This window comes from Lutra lutra, chromosome 1 (assembly GCF_902655055.1).
Source record: "Lutra lutra chromosome 1, mLutLut1.2, whole genome shotgun sequence".
Taxonomy (NCBI): domain Eukaryota; kingdom Metazoa; phylum Chordata; class Mammalia; order Carnivora; family Mustelidae; genus Lutra; species Lutra lutra.
Genome location: NC_062278.1, coordinates 142,711,599 through 142,729,929, shown reverse-complemented (window position 1 = coordinate 142,729,929; position 18,331 = coordinate 142,711,599). Strand labels below are relative to the sequence as shown.

Sequence of the window (18,331 nt, the reverse complement as noted above, 5' to 3'; positions counted from 1 at the left end):
GCGGCTACCAGAATCCAGAGGGAAGAGCAGAATAAATACCCTGACCTCATTCCATTCCACCTTGCAAATCTCCCTGATGCTTCCCATTGGCTGAATGTAACCGAAGCCCCAAGTTCCTAAAGCCCTTCAGGGTCAGCCCTATAGCACAGAGCAGGGAGGAGGTGAATGAAAAGTCCACCAGAAAGGCAAATAGGAACTATCCAAGAAACGTTTCACAGGGAGGGGAAAGGTGTTAAAAGCCATTTAATCTGTGAAATGATTTTTACCTCATGATAAAACATAGATCAACAAAACCAACAGGAGGTATCAGTCACATCCCTTTTTGAGCCTTGGGAGGAAAAATGACTTAGTAAAGACTAATAAAAAAGTAATTAGCAAAAATGAGATTCAAACTCAAGTCTTCTTAACAAGAGCCCTCACTTTTAGCCACTCTGCCTCCGAGAGTTATATTTTAAAACTTGAATTCTCAGACTGCAACAGGACTTGGATATAACCCATTCTCATCTCACTGTTCAAAATATTTCTTTTCTAAAACTATAACATATGGGCATTTTCATGTAAAACCGTCTTCTATGAGAGAATTATAAACTCTTTATATGAGGACAAGCAGTACAGAAAGTGGTCTATGTTTGGAAATAGTCAACCCAAAATAAGAAATAAATTATTGTTTGAAAGAGTAGGTTTGCTTGTCTCAGTCTGGGCAAAGCTTCAGTTTTCAAAAATCCATGAAGATTAAAATGAAGTCTCGGAAGAAGCCAACATTACTGATTGTATGAAAGCTTAGAAATCAAGGCTGATTAGGCAAAATTCCATTCTGCAGACTTTATACTCAGTGAGCAAAAGAGAGGGTTTTTATCTTTCCTTAGTAACTTTTTTGAAAAGGAATGCATTCAGTAGCTACCTGACACCAAGGAAAAGATCTAGTTCAGAAAGCATAACCACTTCTTCTGTTTTACCAGATTAACAACAGTATATTCTCTTCTCAAATATTTTCCTGTTCTCCTAATCCAGTAAAGGTTAATTAACATCCAATTCCTTTTCACACTCATAGCCAAGTATCTCCATACATTTCTACATTCATTTCCATATGTATATATTTCTAGGCAAGTTCAGGTCTTTTTAGAGTCTGTAAGAGGGAGGATCCTAGGTAGAAAGATGTTTAGCAGACCACCAGGTCAGACCCCACAGCTTGACAAAGAAGCACCTCAGCTCAACAGAGTCAAACTGAAAAAGAGGATAACCTCTTCTCCACCATCTTGGTATAGACAAATGAGAAGCCAAGAACAGCAAACATGTCAGAAATAAGGAAAAGAGAAAAAATGTAAAGCAAAAAAGTAAGACCGGGGCGTCTGGGTGGCTCAGCCTCTGCCTTCGGCTCAGGTCATGATCTCAGGGTCCTGGGATCGAGACCCATATTGGACTCCCTGCTCAGCCGGGAACCTGCTTCCTCCTCTCTCTCTGCCTGCCTCTCTGCCTACTTGTGATCTCTCTCTCTGTCAAATAAATAAATAAAATCTTAAAAAAAAATAAGAAGTAAGACCAGAAATCCAAAGTCACTTGCCACTTATTTTCTTAGACTAAGTTTCAAAGTTAACTTCTTAAAAAAAAAAAAAAGGCTCTGTAGCGTTTAAGAGATCCTGTTGCATCATTGAACATGTCTTCAAAGCATGTAGAAACAGATCAGGTTCTAATCCAGGCCCTGATACTTAGTCCCAGTTGTGTGTCCAGTTGGGCAAATTTAGTCTCTCTGGAGCCTCAGTTGTCCAACTATATAAAGGAGGAGTCACAATGCCTAAATCGCAGGGCTACTGTGAGAGTTGCATGAGATTTCCTGCCTCTTTTTTAACAAACCTAAAAGCTTTATGAATAAGATACAATTTTCTCTAAGTTCAACTTTGCCTAAGGCAGCCTCTAGAAATACTGAAAATTTACTTGAGGGAGTCTAAGAACACCTATGGGAAAAATTAAGATATCAGCACTAAAATACAGACCCTCCATTGTATTACAAATATTTGCTTGCGGTTGATGATGAAAACAAAATTAGTCTATTTGTTCTACATAGGCTTCCAGAATACATCTTACCAATCATATCACATTCCTCTGTTTAGTTTCCTCTTAGACTGCACATATCTAGAGGCAAGCACTCTATCTTTTACTTCTACAATCCCAACACACAGCATAAGAGTTGGCACATCCAGCATGCCCAGTAAGTATTTATTGAATGGATAGACGGATGGATGGACACATGAATTATTGCCCTCCTGCCTGTCACAGGAATGTTTTGGAAAGCAAAGGAAATATGTATGTGGAAGTACTTTGGAAATTATAAAGGATTTCAAAAGAGTTCAGTGAACTGTCTTGGTTTTCTCAGTCCATAAGAAGTAGATGGCAAGTGTTTTTCAAGGCAGGAAAGAAGATGACTTACACGCTAACGTTAAGGGAAAGAGGTAAAACTTAAACTGCAACGCTGCTGCTCATCGATGTGCATCCCTGGCCATGTTTCTAAGTCATTCACAAAAGTAAAATTATAAATTTGTCAGTCATGATTTTGTTCAGGAAACCAGAAATCATTTGAGGCATTCTGAACAAGAAGGGATTTAATACTAGAAATTAGAACCTTACAAAACACTGGAGGGACTGAGGGAATAAAGGTAAGGGAAAGCTGCCACTACAATTCAGGAAATTAGGAAGTGCAGAAATTGCAGAAAAGTACTGTCCCTGATCTCAACTGCAAAGGAAAGGAAAGAAAAGGAGTTATGTACACAAGCTTCTACTTCAGAGGGCAAGCCAGTGTACTTTATGTATATAAATTCCTCTATATTTTTTAGCAAGTTGTTTCCTCTTAGATCCAAATTTACTATTCTTGTCTGCTCTATGAAAATGAATCTGGGCCTTTAAATATTTTTCCTTAGCCTCCTGACTAGATGTTAAGTTTTGTCAGTAGGGGCACTGGAGAGATTGTAGGAAGAAGTTTGCACCCTGCTTTGGTGTATTCTCTTGCCAGATCCAGCACCCGGCTCCTGCTGCAGGCACAGCTTTTCCAGCATTAAAAATCTAGCTTTTATAGTATAAATGGTTTCCTCAACTCCCAGCTCCCACAGTGTAGATTACCTACAGCACCAGCATCCAGCTTCCCCTGGTACCCCCTAGGCAGTTTTGTAGCTGTGCACCTTCTGTGAGACTCCTCTCCATGAACAGATTTCCCTGGAACCCTAGAGGGCATATTTCCTGCAAATCTGACCAGATGGGTCCCACAGCAGCCTCTCATTTATTTGGCGAGCCATGGCCACACCTTCTCCAACAAGGTCTGGAGCTCAGTGCTGAAAGGGATGAACTCATCCTCAGGCACCAGACCTCAACCACAGGGGTGGTGACTCATTCATATATCTGCTGGCCCTATATTATTTAGAGATCTCTCTACTTCTTACCAATTCTTCATTACACAATCCTCTGTTATAGTTAATAATTCTTTATATTAAACTTTCCCTATACAAATTGCTATATGATTTCTTTCCCTTTATTGAATCAGACCATTTTATCCTTCAATTATGCTTTAGTATATCAGTATGTAAAATAATTCATTATATGCAATGACTCACTTCCCTCTCCATCCTCACCACTCTTATCATTACTATTTAACATAGTACTAGAAGTCTTAGCCTCAGATCAGACAACAAAAAGGAATAAAAGGCATCCAAATTGGCAAGGAAAAACTTACACAATTTGCAGATGACATGATACTCTTTGGAGAAAACCCAAGAGACTTCAACAAAAAATTTTTAGAACTCATACATGAATTCAGCAAAGTTGCAGGACATAAAATCAATGTGAAGAAATCATTTGCATTTCTATATACCAATAATAAAGCATCAGAACAAGAAATCAAGGAATCCATCCCATTTGCAATTGCACCAAAATCAATAAAATACCTAGGAATAAACCTAACTAAAGAGGTAGAAGATCTGTACTCTGGAAACTATAGAACACTTAAGGAAAAAATTGAAGAGGACACAAAGAAATGGAAAAACATTCTATGCTCATGGATTAAAAGAACAAACATTGTTAAAATGTCTATACTACCTAAAGCAATTTTCACATTTAATGCAATGCCTATCACAATACCACCAGCACTTTTCAGAGTTAGAACAAACAATCCTAAAATTTGTATGGAACCACAAAAGATCCCGAATAGCCAAAGCAATCTTGAAAAAGAAAAACAAAACTAGAGGCATCACAATTCTGGATTTCAAGCTATATTACAAAACTGTGATCATCAAGGCAGTATGGTACTGGCACAAAAACAGACACATAGATCAATGGAACAGAATAGAAAACCCAGATTTGGACCCACAACTGTATGGTCAACTAATCTTTGACAATGCAGGAAAGAATAGCCAATGGAAAAAAGATGGTCTCTTCAACAAATGGCATTAGGAAAACTGGATAGCCACACGCAGAAGGAAACTGGACCACTTTCTTATACCATACACAAAAATAAATTCCAAATGGGTGAAAGACCTGGGGCACCAGCTAAATCAGTTAAGCAGCCAACTCTTGATTTCGGTTCAAGTCATGATCTCAAGGTGGTGAGCAGAATCTGCCTAATATTCTGTCTCTTCCTCTCCCTCTGCCCCTCCCTACCCCAACTCATGCCCTCTCTCTTAAGAAAAAAAAAAAAGGATGAAAGACCTAAATGTGAGACAGGAAACCACCAAAATCCCAGAGGAAAACACAGACAGAAACCTCTTTGACCTCAGCCACAGCAACTTCTTGCTAGACAAGTTGCCAGAAGGAGGAAGGGAAAACAAAAGCAAAAAATGAACTACTGGGACTTACAAACATATCTGATAAAGTGTTAGTATCCAAAATCTATAAAGAACCTAACAAACTCAACACCCAAAAAACAAATAATCCAGTTAAAAAATGGACAGAAGACATGAACAGACACTTTCCCAAAGAAGATATCCAGATGGCTAATAGACACATGAAAAGATGCACAACATCACTCATCATCAGGGAAATCAAAACCACAATATTACCTCACACCTGTAGGAGTGGCTAAAATCAACCACACAAGAAACAAGTGTTGACAAGGATGTGAAGAAAGGGGAATGAACCTTCTTACACTGTTGGTGGGAATGTAAACTGGTGCAGCCACTCTGGAGAACAGTATATGGAGGTTTCTCAAAAAGTTAAAAACAGAACCCTATGATCCATTAATTACACTACTAGTTATGGATCCAAAGGATACAAAAATAAGATTTGAAGTGGCATATGCACCCCAACATTTATAGCAGCATTATCAACAATTGCCAAACTATGGAAAGAGCCCAAGTGATGAGTGGATAAAGAAGATGTGGTGTGTGTGTGTGTGTGTGTGTGTGTGTGTGTGTGTGTGATGGAATACTACTCAGCCATGAAAAAGAATGGAATCTTGGGATGCCTAGGCAGCTCAGTCAGTTAAGTACCCAACTCTTGGTTTCATTTCAGGTCATGATCTCAGAGTTGTGACATTGCCCTCCACACCCAAAGCAGAGTCTGCTTCTTCCTCTCCCTTCCCCTCTGCCCTCCCCCTGTTCATTCTCACTCTCTCTCACTCCCTCTCTCTCTCTAAAATAAATACAATCTTTTTTTAAAAAGAATGAAATCTTGCCCTTTGCAATGATGTGGATGGAACTAGAGTATATTATGTTAAGTGAAGTAAGTTAGTCACAGAAAGACTAATATCATATGACCTTGCTCATGTGGAATTTAAGAAAGAAAACAGATGAACATATGGGAAAGTGGGAAAATGGAGAGAGGGAAACAAACCACAAGACTCTTAGAGAACAAACTGAGGGTTGATGGAGAGAGGTGAGGAATGGGCTAGATGGGTGATGTGTATTGAAGAGGGCACTTGTTATGAGTACTGGGTATAGTATAGAAGTGATGATATAAGACTGAATTCTACTCCAGAAACCAATATTGCACTGTATGTTAACCATTTAAAATTTAGATTAAAATAAAGAAGTACAACCAGTTCACTGAATAGTATGAACCAAACAGAGTGCAAAATAACATGGTTTTCTTTTTTTCCAAATACTCTCTCCATTTGTGTTATATTGTATCATTCTTTCCCATCACAGCTTCTCAGGCAGATCCTGTAGCTTTCTGTCACTTTCAGCTATTAAAATTCCATTTTTAAACTTTGGAATAAATTTTACTGTTACCTCTTCTCCTCTAGGTCAGGCTATATCATGAGTAGAAGAGTAGAGTAGTATGGTCTGCTTCTGGAGTACCTTTAATCTCTCTCCCTCCTGTGTGCAGGGATGGGGAGGATGAAGAAAGAGAAAAGTATTGCTTATAATTGATGCTCAATAACTCATAAATCACATGGGGCACATCCCTTAGGAGCCCTGAAAGGGCCTCTACGCTGGAGGTTTCCTGGAGGGAGGTCCAGCCCTACTCAACTTCTTTCAGATGCCCCCTTAGCTCTTGCTCCTGATAGTGCTCCCACAGCAGCTTCCTGCTGGAGTCCCACTGACTAGCAGGCACTCCTTTTGCCCTGGTTATCAGCAAGCTGCTTCAAGTCACACCATCATCTCTCTCTAGTTTTCCTTTGCCCTCCCCAGGTAGGCCCAGTGTCCACCACCAAATCCTAATCCACTGCCTTAGCAGTGTTCCATCTGAGGAATGGGATGCCCAACTCCCATTCTTGCAGATGCCTCCAATTCCTGAATTTAAATCTCTTCTAGTTGCATCTTCACTTGGCTTAGGGAAAAAAGAGAGCAAACATGAGAGAACCACAGCATTCCCTACCAGGCTGACAACCTACAATTCCACAAATGAACCCCTTCTACTCTTCCAAGTCATTTAGTCCCTAGAGCCATGTGTTTGGGGATAACATTTCCAAGTCAACTCTTCCTCAGAAGGTCCTGGAGTAGCTATTAAGCCCAACCATTGGCAGCTCTTCTTTTAAAAAGGGGGGGGGGGGGCGCCTGGGTGGCTCAGTGGGTTAGGGCCTCTGCCTTCGGCTCAGGTATGATCCAGGGTCCTGGGATCGAGCCAAGCAATGGGCTCTCTGCTTGGCAGGGAGCCTGCTTCCTCCTCTCTCTCTCTGCCTGCCTCTCTGCCTACTTATGATCTCTGTCTGTCAAATAAATGGGTGAAATCTTTTAAAAATAAGTAAAAATAAATAAAAATTAAAAAGAGAGATTTTATTTATTTGAGAGAGAAAGAGATAGCAAGAGTGGGGGATTGTGGGGGAGAAGGAGAAGCAGGTTCCCCATTGAGTAGGGATCCTGATATAAGGCTCCATCCCAGGATTCTGGGATCATGACCTGAGCCAAAAGCAGATGCTTCACTGATTGAGCCACCCAGGCACCCTGGCATCTCTTATACTGTGATACACTTTCTTTTTTTTTTTTTTTTAAGATTTCATTTATTTATTTGACAGACAGAGATCACAAATAGGCAGAGAGGCAGACAGAGAGAGAGGAGGAAGCAGGCTCCCTGCTGAGCAGAGAGCCCCACGTGGGGCTCGATCCCAGGACCCTGGGATCAGGACCTGAGCCGAAGGCAGAGGCTTTAACCCACTGAGCCACCCAGGCGCCCCTTACCATCACTTTCAACCCCAAATGGATCCTATTGATAATTCTAGACAGGAAGTCCCTGTCAGCCTCCTGATACACAAGGAAATACCAATAAAATACAGCATCACTTTTTTTTAAAGGTTTTATTTATTTATTTGCCAGAGAGAGACTGAGCACACATAAGAGGGGGAGCAGCAGGCAGAGATAGATGCAGGCTCCTACTGAGCAAGGAGCCCAATATGGGACTCAATCCTAGGACCCTGAGATCATGACCTGAGCCAAAGCCAGATGCTTAGCTGATGCTTAGCTGATCCAGGTGTTTCTAGAATACAGCATGATTAGCACCACAGTAGCAATGCTCTATGGGTACCTAACTCAGGCTTGAGACAGTTTTGAGACAGAGTAGGTAATATCCAAGTTGAGTCCTACAAGCCATGTAGGTTTATCTAAACACCAAGTATGGGGAGAAGGTACCCAAAAGAGAGAAGAGCTCATATGGAAGTCTGGAGGATAGAGTGGCTTTCCCCCCAGGAATTGCAACATTTTCCTGCAACAAGTATTACCAGCATCTACAATGTACCAGGTATTGTGCTGAGCAATGGAGTAGTACAGTAGAAAGCAAAACACCACAAAAATCCTGACCTTATAGTGCTTATTATCCTGGTGGAAGGGAGAGGGCAAGACAGGGAGCAGAGAGAAATGAGGTTTCAGGGAAAAGGGGGAGAGATACGAAGGGCCTTGAAGCCTAGTAGAGAAATTTTGGCATATCTGAGAGCATGGGAATACCACTGATTTTAAACAGAGGAGAAATGTGATAGGTTTACATCATATCACTCTGTTTATTTTCCTTTGTATTTCCCATAAAAATTCTCACATTCATTTTTCTTTTTTTTTTTAATAAGATTTTATTTATTTATTTATTTGGCAGACAGAGACCCCAAGTAGGCAGAGAGGCAGGCAGAGAGAGAGGAGGAAGCAGGCTCCCCGCCAAGCAAAAAGCCCGATTCAGGGCTCAATCCCAGGACCCCAGGATCATGACCCAAGCTGAAGGCAGAGGCCCCAACCAACTGAGCCACCCAGGCACCCCTCTACATTCATTTTTCAAGGCTAGCACAATCCTCTTGGTATACCTAACAAAAGTATCATAGGAAAGAATCTCAATTACAAATGCAGGCACAAAAATCCTAATGACATTGCAGCAGTTAGTTATAAATTCAGCAAAGAATACAGATAGGAGCTCATATTATAGATAAGTAAAAATAAATTTCAAGTCGATAAGAAGTTTCAATAAAAACGAACTATAAAAACACTGGAAGAAAATAGGGAAGGATATTTTATAATCCTGAAGGGGGAAGACATTTTTAAAATGTAACACAAATATTCAGATTTGATTACTATTCAAATCGTTAAGCATGTAAGAGGCAAAATTTTACACGAAATTTGGTATCACAACTAGGAAAATAATTATGATGTATATGACTACAAACGGGTAATACATATAAAGCTCTCACAAATCAACATAAAAAAAGTTTAATTTCACTCCCAATAAAATAAGGGTAGTGTAAGGGCCTGGTTAGCTAGAGGAACTTAGTTGCAAACCCCAGATATAGGGGTGAGCCAGGCCGGATGGAGACATCCAATCAGTGGGGCGTGCATATATTTACTGTGATGAGTTGAAATCCCATTGGCCACCTGTGTGTGGGCCGGGCTCAACCACCTATATAAAGGTTAGTCTGTGAGGCTGGGGAGTAGTAGGAGTAGTAAGAGGAGTTAGAATAGCCATTAGGATAGCTGTTAGGATAGCCGTTAGGGTAGTCTTCGGGAGAGTCAGAGTGTCGTGGTCATCATGGTTGATGGGAGAGTAGGAGTGTCGTGGTCATCATGGTCGACAGGAGCGTCGTGGTCTTCCTAGTCATTGCGGTCGTAGGCAGTGGCGCCGTGGCAAACGACCTCGCTCCCAGCAGCCTCGCCGCCAGCGGCCTCCCCGGAGCAGCATCATTCTGGGGAGCGGCCCCATCCGGGGAGTGGCCTCGCTGGAGCAGCCTCATTCCGGGGAGCGGCCCTGTCCGGGGAGCGACCTCGTCAGCAGCAGCCTCGTCCTGGGAGCGGCCTCGTCCTGGGAGCGGCCTCGTCCAGGGAGCAGCCTCGCTGGAGTAGCCTCATTCTGGGGAGCGGCCCTGTCTGGGGAGCGGCCTCATGGGCAGCGGCCTCGTCTGGAGCGGCCTCATCCAGAGCGGCCTCGTTGGGAGCAGCGTCATGGGGAGCAGAGTCTGCATCGTCAGGACTGTCGTCCTTGTCGTCGTCGCCTCTTCGTTGTCGTTGCCTCTTCGTTGTTGTCGGGAGCATCCTCGTCCGGAGCAGCCTCGTCCGGAATGGCCTTGTTGGGGTTGTCGTCGCCTCTTCGAGTGGCCTCATTTGGGGAGCGGCCTCGTTGGGGAGCGGCCTCGTCCTGGGAGCGGCCTCATTCAGACCAGCCTCATCCAGAGCAGCCTTCTTTGGAGTGGCCTTGTCGGGGTCATCGTCATCGTCTCTTCATAAGAGATGGCCCCTACCAGTCAGTTTGATTTTTGATACCTGGTGTGAAATAAAGCTTTGTTTGATTTTCGCTTTGTGTCAGTCTCATTCCTTTGATCACAGACCCTAACAGGCAGAAGATATAAACAAACATTCTTAGTGAAAGAAATATAAATCAATATTATGAAAGACTTTTAAAAGATGCTTCACATTTAAAAATAAAACCTAAAATTGCATTACAATCTTTTTTTTTTTTTCAGCTTTATCGAGATATAGTTTTCTCAGGTTTTTTGCTTCACTGTTGCTGAAATTTCTTAAGTGGACCCTTGATCTCTCCCAGAACTGTATTTGTTCAGATAGCTGTCTAATTGTTGATCTTTTGTGGGGGACAGAGGCAGGGGTCTTCTACCTCACCATCTTAGGAGGTCCTACACTGGCTTTTTTTTTTTTTTAAAGATTTTATTTATTTATTTGACAGAGAGAAATCACAAGTAGGCAGAGAGGCAGGCAGAGAGAGAGGAGAAAGCAGGCTCCCCGCTGAGCAGAAAGCCTGATGCGGGGCTTGAACCCAGGACCTGGGATCATGACCTGAGCCAAAGGCAGCGGCTTAACCCACTGAACCACCCAGGCGCCCCGCTACACTGGCTTTTTTAGTAATCACATTTACAGACTTATATCACAGCTTTTAATGCTTGTCATGAACCAAATGCTCTAGGATTTTTTTTTTTTTTTCACAAATTAATACCAAACTGGGTTTTCCTCCATTCTATGCTGGTGTGTTTGCTCCTTTGAAGCTAAATTCCAGGTCTTTATTTCTATTACACTCAAATTTCAAAATGATCTTAACAGGTCTGAATTCTGGGCTAAATTGAACAATCATAATTTCCTATTTGTCATGCCAGTTCTCAATTCCAGGTTATTTTGTATTCCGAGTCATTTTTCTTAAAGATAATTATCTCAGGAACAAAGATCGAAAACAGATACAATTAGATCAAAGGAGGAAACCGCAGCACAATCTGTGGATAGGAGAGGGCTTCTGTGAAGGTGTGAACTGCCCCCAAGAGAGGCCCAAGCTTTGAGATGGCAAAAAAGGGTACACAAAGGAAAGGCAATCAACCACATGCCAGGTGACATTAATAGGTAATACCCCAGGTGGTTCATCCCACACCACCTATGCCAAGCAGAATGAAGCAGATGGATGCTTGGATGAAAGAGGCCATACATTGTCTGGGGTGGCTGGAGAAACCTAGAACACCATCAGATAAGTGAATACTAGAATCCTACCAACATCACATCTTAACTCTCTCTCCATTAGAGGCAATAAGACATACAACAGGAAATCTCAACTATCCAGGTGAGTACAGAAGCAAAAATATTCTAATATTTATAGGAAGCTGACAGCAGGAAAAGGAGGTATTAAACTCAACAAACAGAACTAACACCCAAAGAGAAAAAGTTAATGGAAAGCCAGGCAGAAACATTAAAAGAAGTATTGGGGAAAGAACCAATTAGAGATCTTGGGAAATAATAAAAATAAATAGCAATTATTATCTATAAAATAGACGCATCTGAGGAGCAATTAATAAGCCAAGAAATCAGAATGCAGCCGAACTTTTCAAGGGAATTAAAAATATGAAATAAAAGTCAGTGTCATTTCTGCTGCATTCTCTTGATAAGAAATGAATCACAGGTTGGTTAACCAGCCCAGATTCAAGGGGAGGGGACCACACAAAACTGGGAGGGATGACTCACTGGGAGCATCATTGTGACAACCATCCCCCAAGCTTTCCCATAACCCTGTGTCTCTATTATCACCTGTCATGTGATGTTACAATTCAGTTGTCAGCCTCCCCATTAGACTATGAATGTCATAAGGGAAGAACCATCTCACTCATCTTTCACAGCCACAGTGGCTGGGGTTCAAGTCCTAGCACATAGCCGGTGCTTACTAAAGGTTTGTGGGATTAAATTATTCCGTTGCAATCATCCAGAGTACATAGAGTCAGAGTACATAGTTCTAAAGATAGTTCTGGACCATGTGGGCTGTATCTCTAAAGAAAGTAAATTAAATAAATTACTGTCAATGTAAAGGTAACCTCCAGAAGAAGTAAAGGAGAACGCGTAATTTTCAAGACATTATAGGGAAGGGGGAAACAGAAAACTTAACAATTTAACAAATTATCAATTTAACAAAAGCCTTTTACATATCTCACTCAGAAATCTACATATAGACAAAACATGGTAATATAACATGGTTATATTATTTAGATCTGCCATCAGACTTGAATTAAAGATATAAAAAGAGAACTTTGCAGTCAACAATTTGTGAGCAAACACATGTCATATTTTTAAAAACTATGTATTTCGCTTTTGTTTCCTTTGCCTTTGGAGACATATCTTGAAAGAAGTTTCTGTGGCTAATATCGAAGAGGTTACTGCCTATGTTCTCCACTAGGATTCTGATGGATTCCTGTCTCATGTTGAGGTCTTTTATCCATTTTGAGTTTATCTTTGTGTACGGTGTAAGAGAATGGTCGAGTTTCGTTCTTCTACATATAGCTGTCCAGTTTTCCCAGCACCATTTATTGAAGAGACTGTCTTTTTTCCACTGTATATTTTTTCCTGTTTTGTCAAAGATTATTTGGCCATACAGTTGAGGGTCCATATCTGGGCTCTCTACTCTGTTCCACTGGTCTATGTGTCTGTTTTTATGCCAGTACCATGCTGTCTTGGTGATCACAGCTTTGTAGTAAAGCTTGAAATCAGGTAACGTGATGCCCCCAGTTTTATTTTTGTTTTTCAACATTTCCTTACTGATTCAGGGTCTTTTCTGATTCCATACAAATTTTAGGATTATTTGCTCCAGCTCTTTGAAAAATACCAGTGGAATTTTGATCGGAATGGCATTAAAAGTATAGATTGCTCTAGGCAGTATAGACATTTTAACAATGTTTATTCTTCCAATCCAAGAGCATGGAATGGTCTTCCATCTTTTTGTGTCTTCTTCAATTTCTTTCATGAGTGTTCTGTAGTTCCTCGAGTACAGTTCCTTTATCTCTTTGGTTAGGTTTATTACCAGGTATCTTATGGTTCTTGGTGCTATAGTAAATGGAATTGATTCTCTAATTTCCCCTTTCTGTATTTTCATTGTTAGTGTATAAGAAAGCCACTGATTTCTGTACATTGACTTTGTATCCTGCCATGTTGCTGAATTGCTGTATGAGTTCTAGTAGTTTGGGGGTGGAGTCTTTGGGTTTTCCATATAAAGAATCATGGCATCTGTGAAGAGAGAGAGTTTGACTTCTTCATTGCCAATTTGGATACCTTTTATTTCTCTTTGTTGTCTGATTGCTGTTGCTAGGACTTCTAATACTATGTTGAGCAAGAGTGGTGAGAGTGGGCATCCTTGTCATGTTCCTGATCTCAACAGGAAGGCTGCAAGCTTTTTCCCATTGAGGATGATATTTGCTGTTGGTCTTTCATAGATAGATTTTATGAAGTTCAGGAATGTTCCCTCTATCCCTATACTTTGAAGCGTTTTAATCAGGAACAGATGCTGGATTTTGTCAAATGCTTTTTCTGCATCAATTGAGAAGACCATGTGGTTCTTCTCTCTTCTCTTATTAATTTGTTCTATCACATTGATTGATTTGAGAATGTTGAACCATCCTTGTAGCCCAGGGATGAATCCCACCTGGTCATGGTGGATAATCTTTTTAATGTGCTGTTGGATCCTGTTTGCTAGGATCTTGTTGAGAATCTTAGCATCCATATTCATCAGTAATATTGGTCTGAAATTCTCCAGACTTCATCAAGATCAAAATCTTCTGCACAGCAAAGGAAACAGTCAACAAAACAAAGAGGCAACCCACAGAATGGGAGAAGATATTTGCAAATGACAGTACAGACAAAAGGCTGATATCCAGGATCTATAAAGAACACCTCAAACTCAACACACACAAAACAGACAAACATATAAAAAAATGGGCAAAAGACAGGCGGGGTCAGCGCGGCCTCAGGTCCCGCAGGGTCGCAGAAGGATCGGGGGTGTCTGAGTGTCGCAGAGCTTACCGGTATTAGAAGGGAGAAGCCGGCTGCAGAGACAGAGCCGAGGAGTGACTCTCAGCTCGGGGTTGCCTTGAACCGGTCGCACGCTCGGTCAGCTCGGAGCGCGGCCGGAGGCCAGGGTGACGGGAGTCATTGGTTGCTGTTCTCTGAGGGCGCACTGAGAAGTGGGGCCCCGGGCTCTCGGCTCCTCCGGGCCGGAGACCGGGGGGCCGCCATCTTCATTCCTGTCCTCCGGAACTCTACGGAAAGCGCTCAGGGAACAAAAGCTCCCGAAAGCAAACCCGAGCAGATTACTCAGCTACTCAGCGTGGCCCCGGGTAAGGGCGGTGCAACTCCGCTGGGGCAAAGATGATTGAGAATCACTACAACAGGCCCCTCCCCCAGAAGATCAACGGGAAACCCAGCCAGGACCAAGTTCACCTACCAAGGAGTGCTGTTTCAATACCAAGGAGAGCAGCGGAATTCCAGAGGAGAAGAAAGCAAAGCACGGAACTCATGGCATTCTCCCCATGATTTTTTAGCCTTGCAGTTAATTTAATTTTTTTTTCTTTTTCAATTTTTTTTTCTTTTAATCTTCTTCTGCTAAATTTTTTTAACTTTTACCGTTTTCTTTTTTAACGTTTTTTAAATAGTTTATCTAATATATATATTTTTTTTTTCTCTTTTTGTATTTTTTCTTTATCGGCTTTCTTTTTTTAAATAGTTTCTTTTTTTTTTTCTTTTTGAACCCCTTTTTATCCCCTTTCTCCCCCCTCACGATTTGGGATCTCTTCTGATTTGGCTAAAGCATATTTTCCTGGGGTTGTTGCCACCCTTTTAGTATTTTACTTGCTCCTTCATAAACTCTTATCTGAACAAAATGACAAGGCGGAAAAATTCACCACAAAAAAAAGAACAAGAGGCAGTACCAAAGGCCAGGGACCTAATCAATACAGACATTGGTAATATGTCAGATATAGAGTTCAGAATGACGATTCTCAAAGTTCTAGCCGGGCTTGAAAAAGGCATGGAAGATATTAAAGCAACCCTCTCGGGAGATATAAATGCCCTTTCTGGAGAAATAAAAGAACTAAAATCTAACCAAGTTGAAATTTAAAAAGCTATTAATGAGGTGCAATCAAAAATGGAGGCTCTCACTGCTAGGATAAATGAGGCAGAAGAAAGAATTAGCGATATAGAAGACCAAATGACAGAGAATAAAGAAGCTGAGCAAAAGAGGGACAAACAGCTACTGGACCACGAGGGGAGAATTCGAGAGATAAGTGACACCATAAGATGAAACAACATTAGAATAATTGGGATTCCAGAAGAAGAGGAAACGGAGAGGGGAGCAGAAGGTATATTGGAGAGAATTATTGGAGAGAATTTCCCCAATATGGCAAAGGGAACAAGCATCAAAATTCAAGAGGTTCAGAGAACCCTCCTCAAAATCAATAAGAATAGGTCCACACCCCGTCACCTAATAGTAAAATTTACAGGTCTTAATGACAAAGAGAAAATCCTGAAAGCAGCCCGGGAAAAGAAGTCTGTAACGTACAATGGTAAAAATATTCGATTGGCAGCAGACTTATCCACAGAGACCTGGCAGGCCAGAAAGAGCTGGCATGATATATTCAGAGTACTAAATGAGAAAAACATGCAGCCAAGAATACTATATCCAGCTAGGCTATCATTGAAAATAGAAGGAGAGATTAAAAGCTTCCAGGACAAACAAAAACTGAAAGAATTTGCAAATACCAAACCAGCTCTACAGGAAATATGGAAAGGGGTCCTCTAAGCAAAGAGAGACCCTAAAAGTAGTAGATCAGAAAGAAACAGAGACAATATACAATAACAGTCACCTTACAGGCAATACAATGGCACTAAATTCCTAACTCTCAATAGTTACCCTGAATGTTAATGGGCTAAATGCCCCAATCAAAAGACACAGGGTATCAGAATGGATAAAAAAACAAAACCCATCTATATGTTGCCTACAAGAAACTCATCTTAAACCCGAAGACACCTCCAGGTTTAAAGTGAGATGGTGGAAAAGAATTTACCATGCTAATGGACATCAGAAGAAAGCAGGAGTGGCAATCCTTATATCAGATCAATTAGATTTTAAGCCAAAGACTATAATAAGAGATGAGGAAGGACACTATATCATACTCAAAGGAACTGTCCAACAAGAAGATCTAACAATTTTAAATATCTATGCCCCTAACGTGGGAGAGCAGCCAACTATATAAACCAATTAATAACAAAATCAAAGAAACACATCGACAAGAATACAATCATAGTAGGGGATTTTAACACTCCCCTCACTGAAATGGACAGATCATCCAAGCAAAAGATCAACAAGGAAATCAAGGCCTTAAATGACACACTGGACCAGATGGACATCACAGATATATTCAGAACATTTCATCCCAAAGCAACAGAATACACATTCTTCTCTAGTGCACATGGAAGATTCTCCAGAATAGATCACATTCTTGGTCCTAAATCAAGTCTCAACCGGTATCAAAAGATTGGGATCATTCCCTGCATATTTTCAGACCACAATGCTCTAAAGCTAGAACTCAATAACAAGAGGAAATTTGGAAAGAACCCAAATACATGGAGACTAAACAGCATCCTTCTAAAGAATGAATGGGTCAACCAGGAAATTAAAGAAGAATTGAAAAAATTTATGGAAACAAATGATAATGAAAACACAACGGTTCAGAATCTGTGGGACACAACAAAGGCAGTCCTGAGAGGAAAATATATAGCAGTACAAGCCTTTCTCAAGAAACAAGAAAGGTCTCAGTTATACAACCTAACCCTACACCTAAAGGAGCTGGAGAAAGAACAAGAAAGAAACCCTAAACCCAGCAGGAGAAGAGAAATCATAAAGATTAGAGCAGAAATCAATGAAATAGAAACCAAAAAAACAATAGAACAAATCAATGAAACTAGGAGCTGGTTCTTTGAAAGAATTAATAAGATTGATAAACCCCTGGCCAGACTTATCAAAAAGAAAAGAGAAAGGACCCAAATAAATAAAATCATGAATGAAAGAGGAGAGATCACAACGAACACCAAAGAAATACAGACAATTATAAGAACATACTATGAGCAACTCTACGCCAACAAATTTGACAATCTGGAAGAAATGGATGCATTCCTAGAGACATATAAACTACCACAACTGAACCAGGAAGAAATAGAAAGCCTGAACAGACCCATAACCAGTAAGGAGATTGAAACAGTCATCAAAAATCTCCAAACAAACAAAAGCCCAGGGCCAGATGGCTTCCCGGGGGAATTCTACCAAACATTTAAAGAAGAACTAATTCCTATTCTCCTGAAACTGTTCCAAAAAATAGAAATGGAAGGAAAACTTCCAAACTCATTTTATGAGGCCAGCATCACCTTGATCCCAAAACCAGACAAGGATCCCAACAAAAAAGAGAACTACAGACCAATATCCTTGATGAACACAGATGCAAAAATTCTCACCAAAATACTAGCCAATAGGATTCAACAGTACATTAAAAGGATTATTCACCACGACCAAGTGGGATTTATTCCAGGGCTGCAAGGTTGGTTCAACATCTGCAAATCAATCAATGTGATACAACACATTAATAAAAGAAAGAACAAGAACCATATGATACTCTCCATAGATGCTGAAAAAGCATTTGACAAAGTACAGTATCCCTTCCTGATCAAAACTCTTCAAAGTGTAGGAATAGAGGGCACATACCTCAATATTATCAAAGCCATCTATGAAAAACCCACCGCAAATATCATTCTCAATGGAGAAAAACTGAAAGCTTTTCCGCTAAGGTCAGGAACACGGCAGGGATGTCCGTTATCACCACTGCTATTCAACATAGTACTAGAAGTCCTAGCCTCAGCAATCAGAAAACAAAAGGAAATTAAAGGCATCCAAATCGGCAAAAAAGAAGTCAAACTATCACTCTTTGCCGATAATATGATACTCTATTTGGAAAACCCAAAAGACTCCACTCCAAAACTGCTAGAACTTGTACAGGAATTCAGTAAAGTGTCAGGATATAAAATCAATGCACAGAAATCAGTTGCATTTCTCTACACCAACAACAAGACAGAAGAAAGAGAAATTAAGGAGTCCATCCCATTTACAATTGCACCCAAAACTATAAGATACCTAGGAATAAACCTAACCA

General features: G+C 40.8%; 1 protein-coding gene across 2 annotated transcripts; it reads right to left on the bottom strand.

Annotated features, from left to right (window-relative positions):
* Positions 1 to 9,393: 9,393 nt before the first annotated feature.
* Positions 9,394 to 10,134, bottom strand: LOC125085013 (brain acid soluble protein 1-like). Of its 2 annotated transcripts, none has more exons than XM_047703225.1 (2): positions 9,769 to 10,134; positions 9,394 to 9,638 (listed from the first exon to the last, which is right to left on the bottom strand). In XM_047703225.1, the coding sequence occupies exons 1-2, from the start codon at positions 9,984 to 9,986 to the stop codon at positions 9,416 to 9,418; spliced, it is 441 nt and encodes a 146-aa protein (XP_047559181.1). In that variant the 5' UTR covers positions 9,987 to 10,134; the 3' UTR covers positions 9,394 to 9,415. The 2 variants fall into 2 exon arrangements, with proteins under 2 accessions (XP_047559181.1, XP_047559109.1); XM_047703153.1 differs by having other exon boundaries at positions 9,394 to 9,664; positions 9,780 to 10,134.
* Positions 10,135 to 18,331: the final 8,197 nt, after the last annotated feature.

Coding starts and splice junctions, on each gene's coding strand:
- LOC125085013 (XM_047703153.1), bottom strand. CDS start 9,986: ATGAGGCCACTCGAAGAGGCGACGACAACCCCAACAAGGCCATTCCGG. Junction 9,665..9,779: donor ATGAGGCCGCTCCAGACGAG/GCCGCTGCCCAT, acceptor TCCCAGGACGAG/GCTGCTGCTGACGAGGTCGC.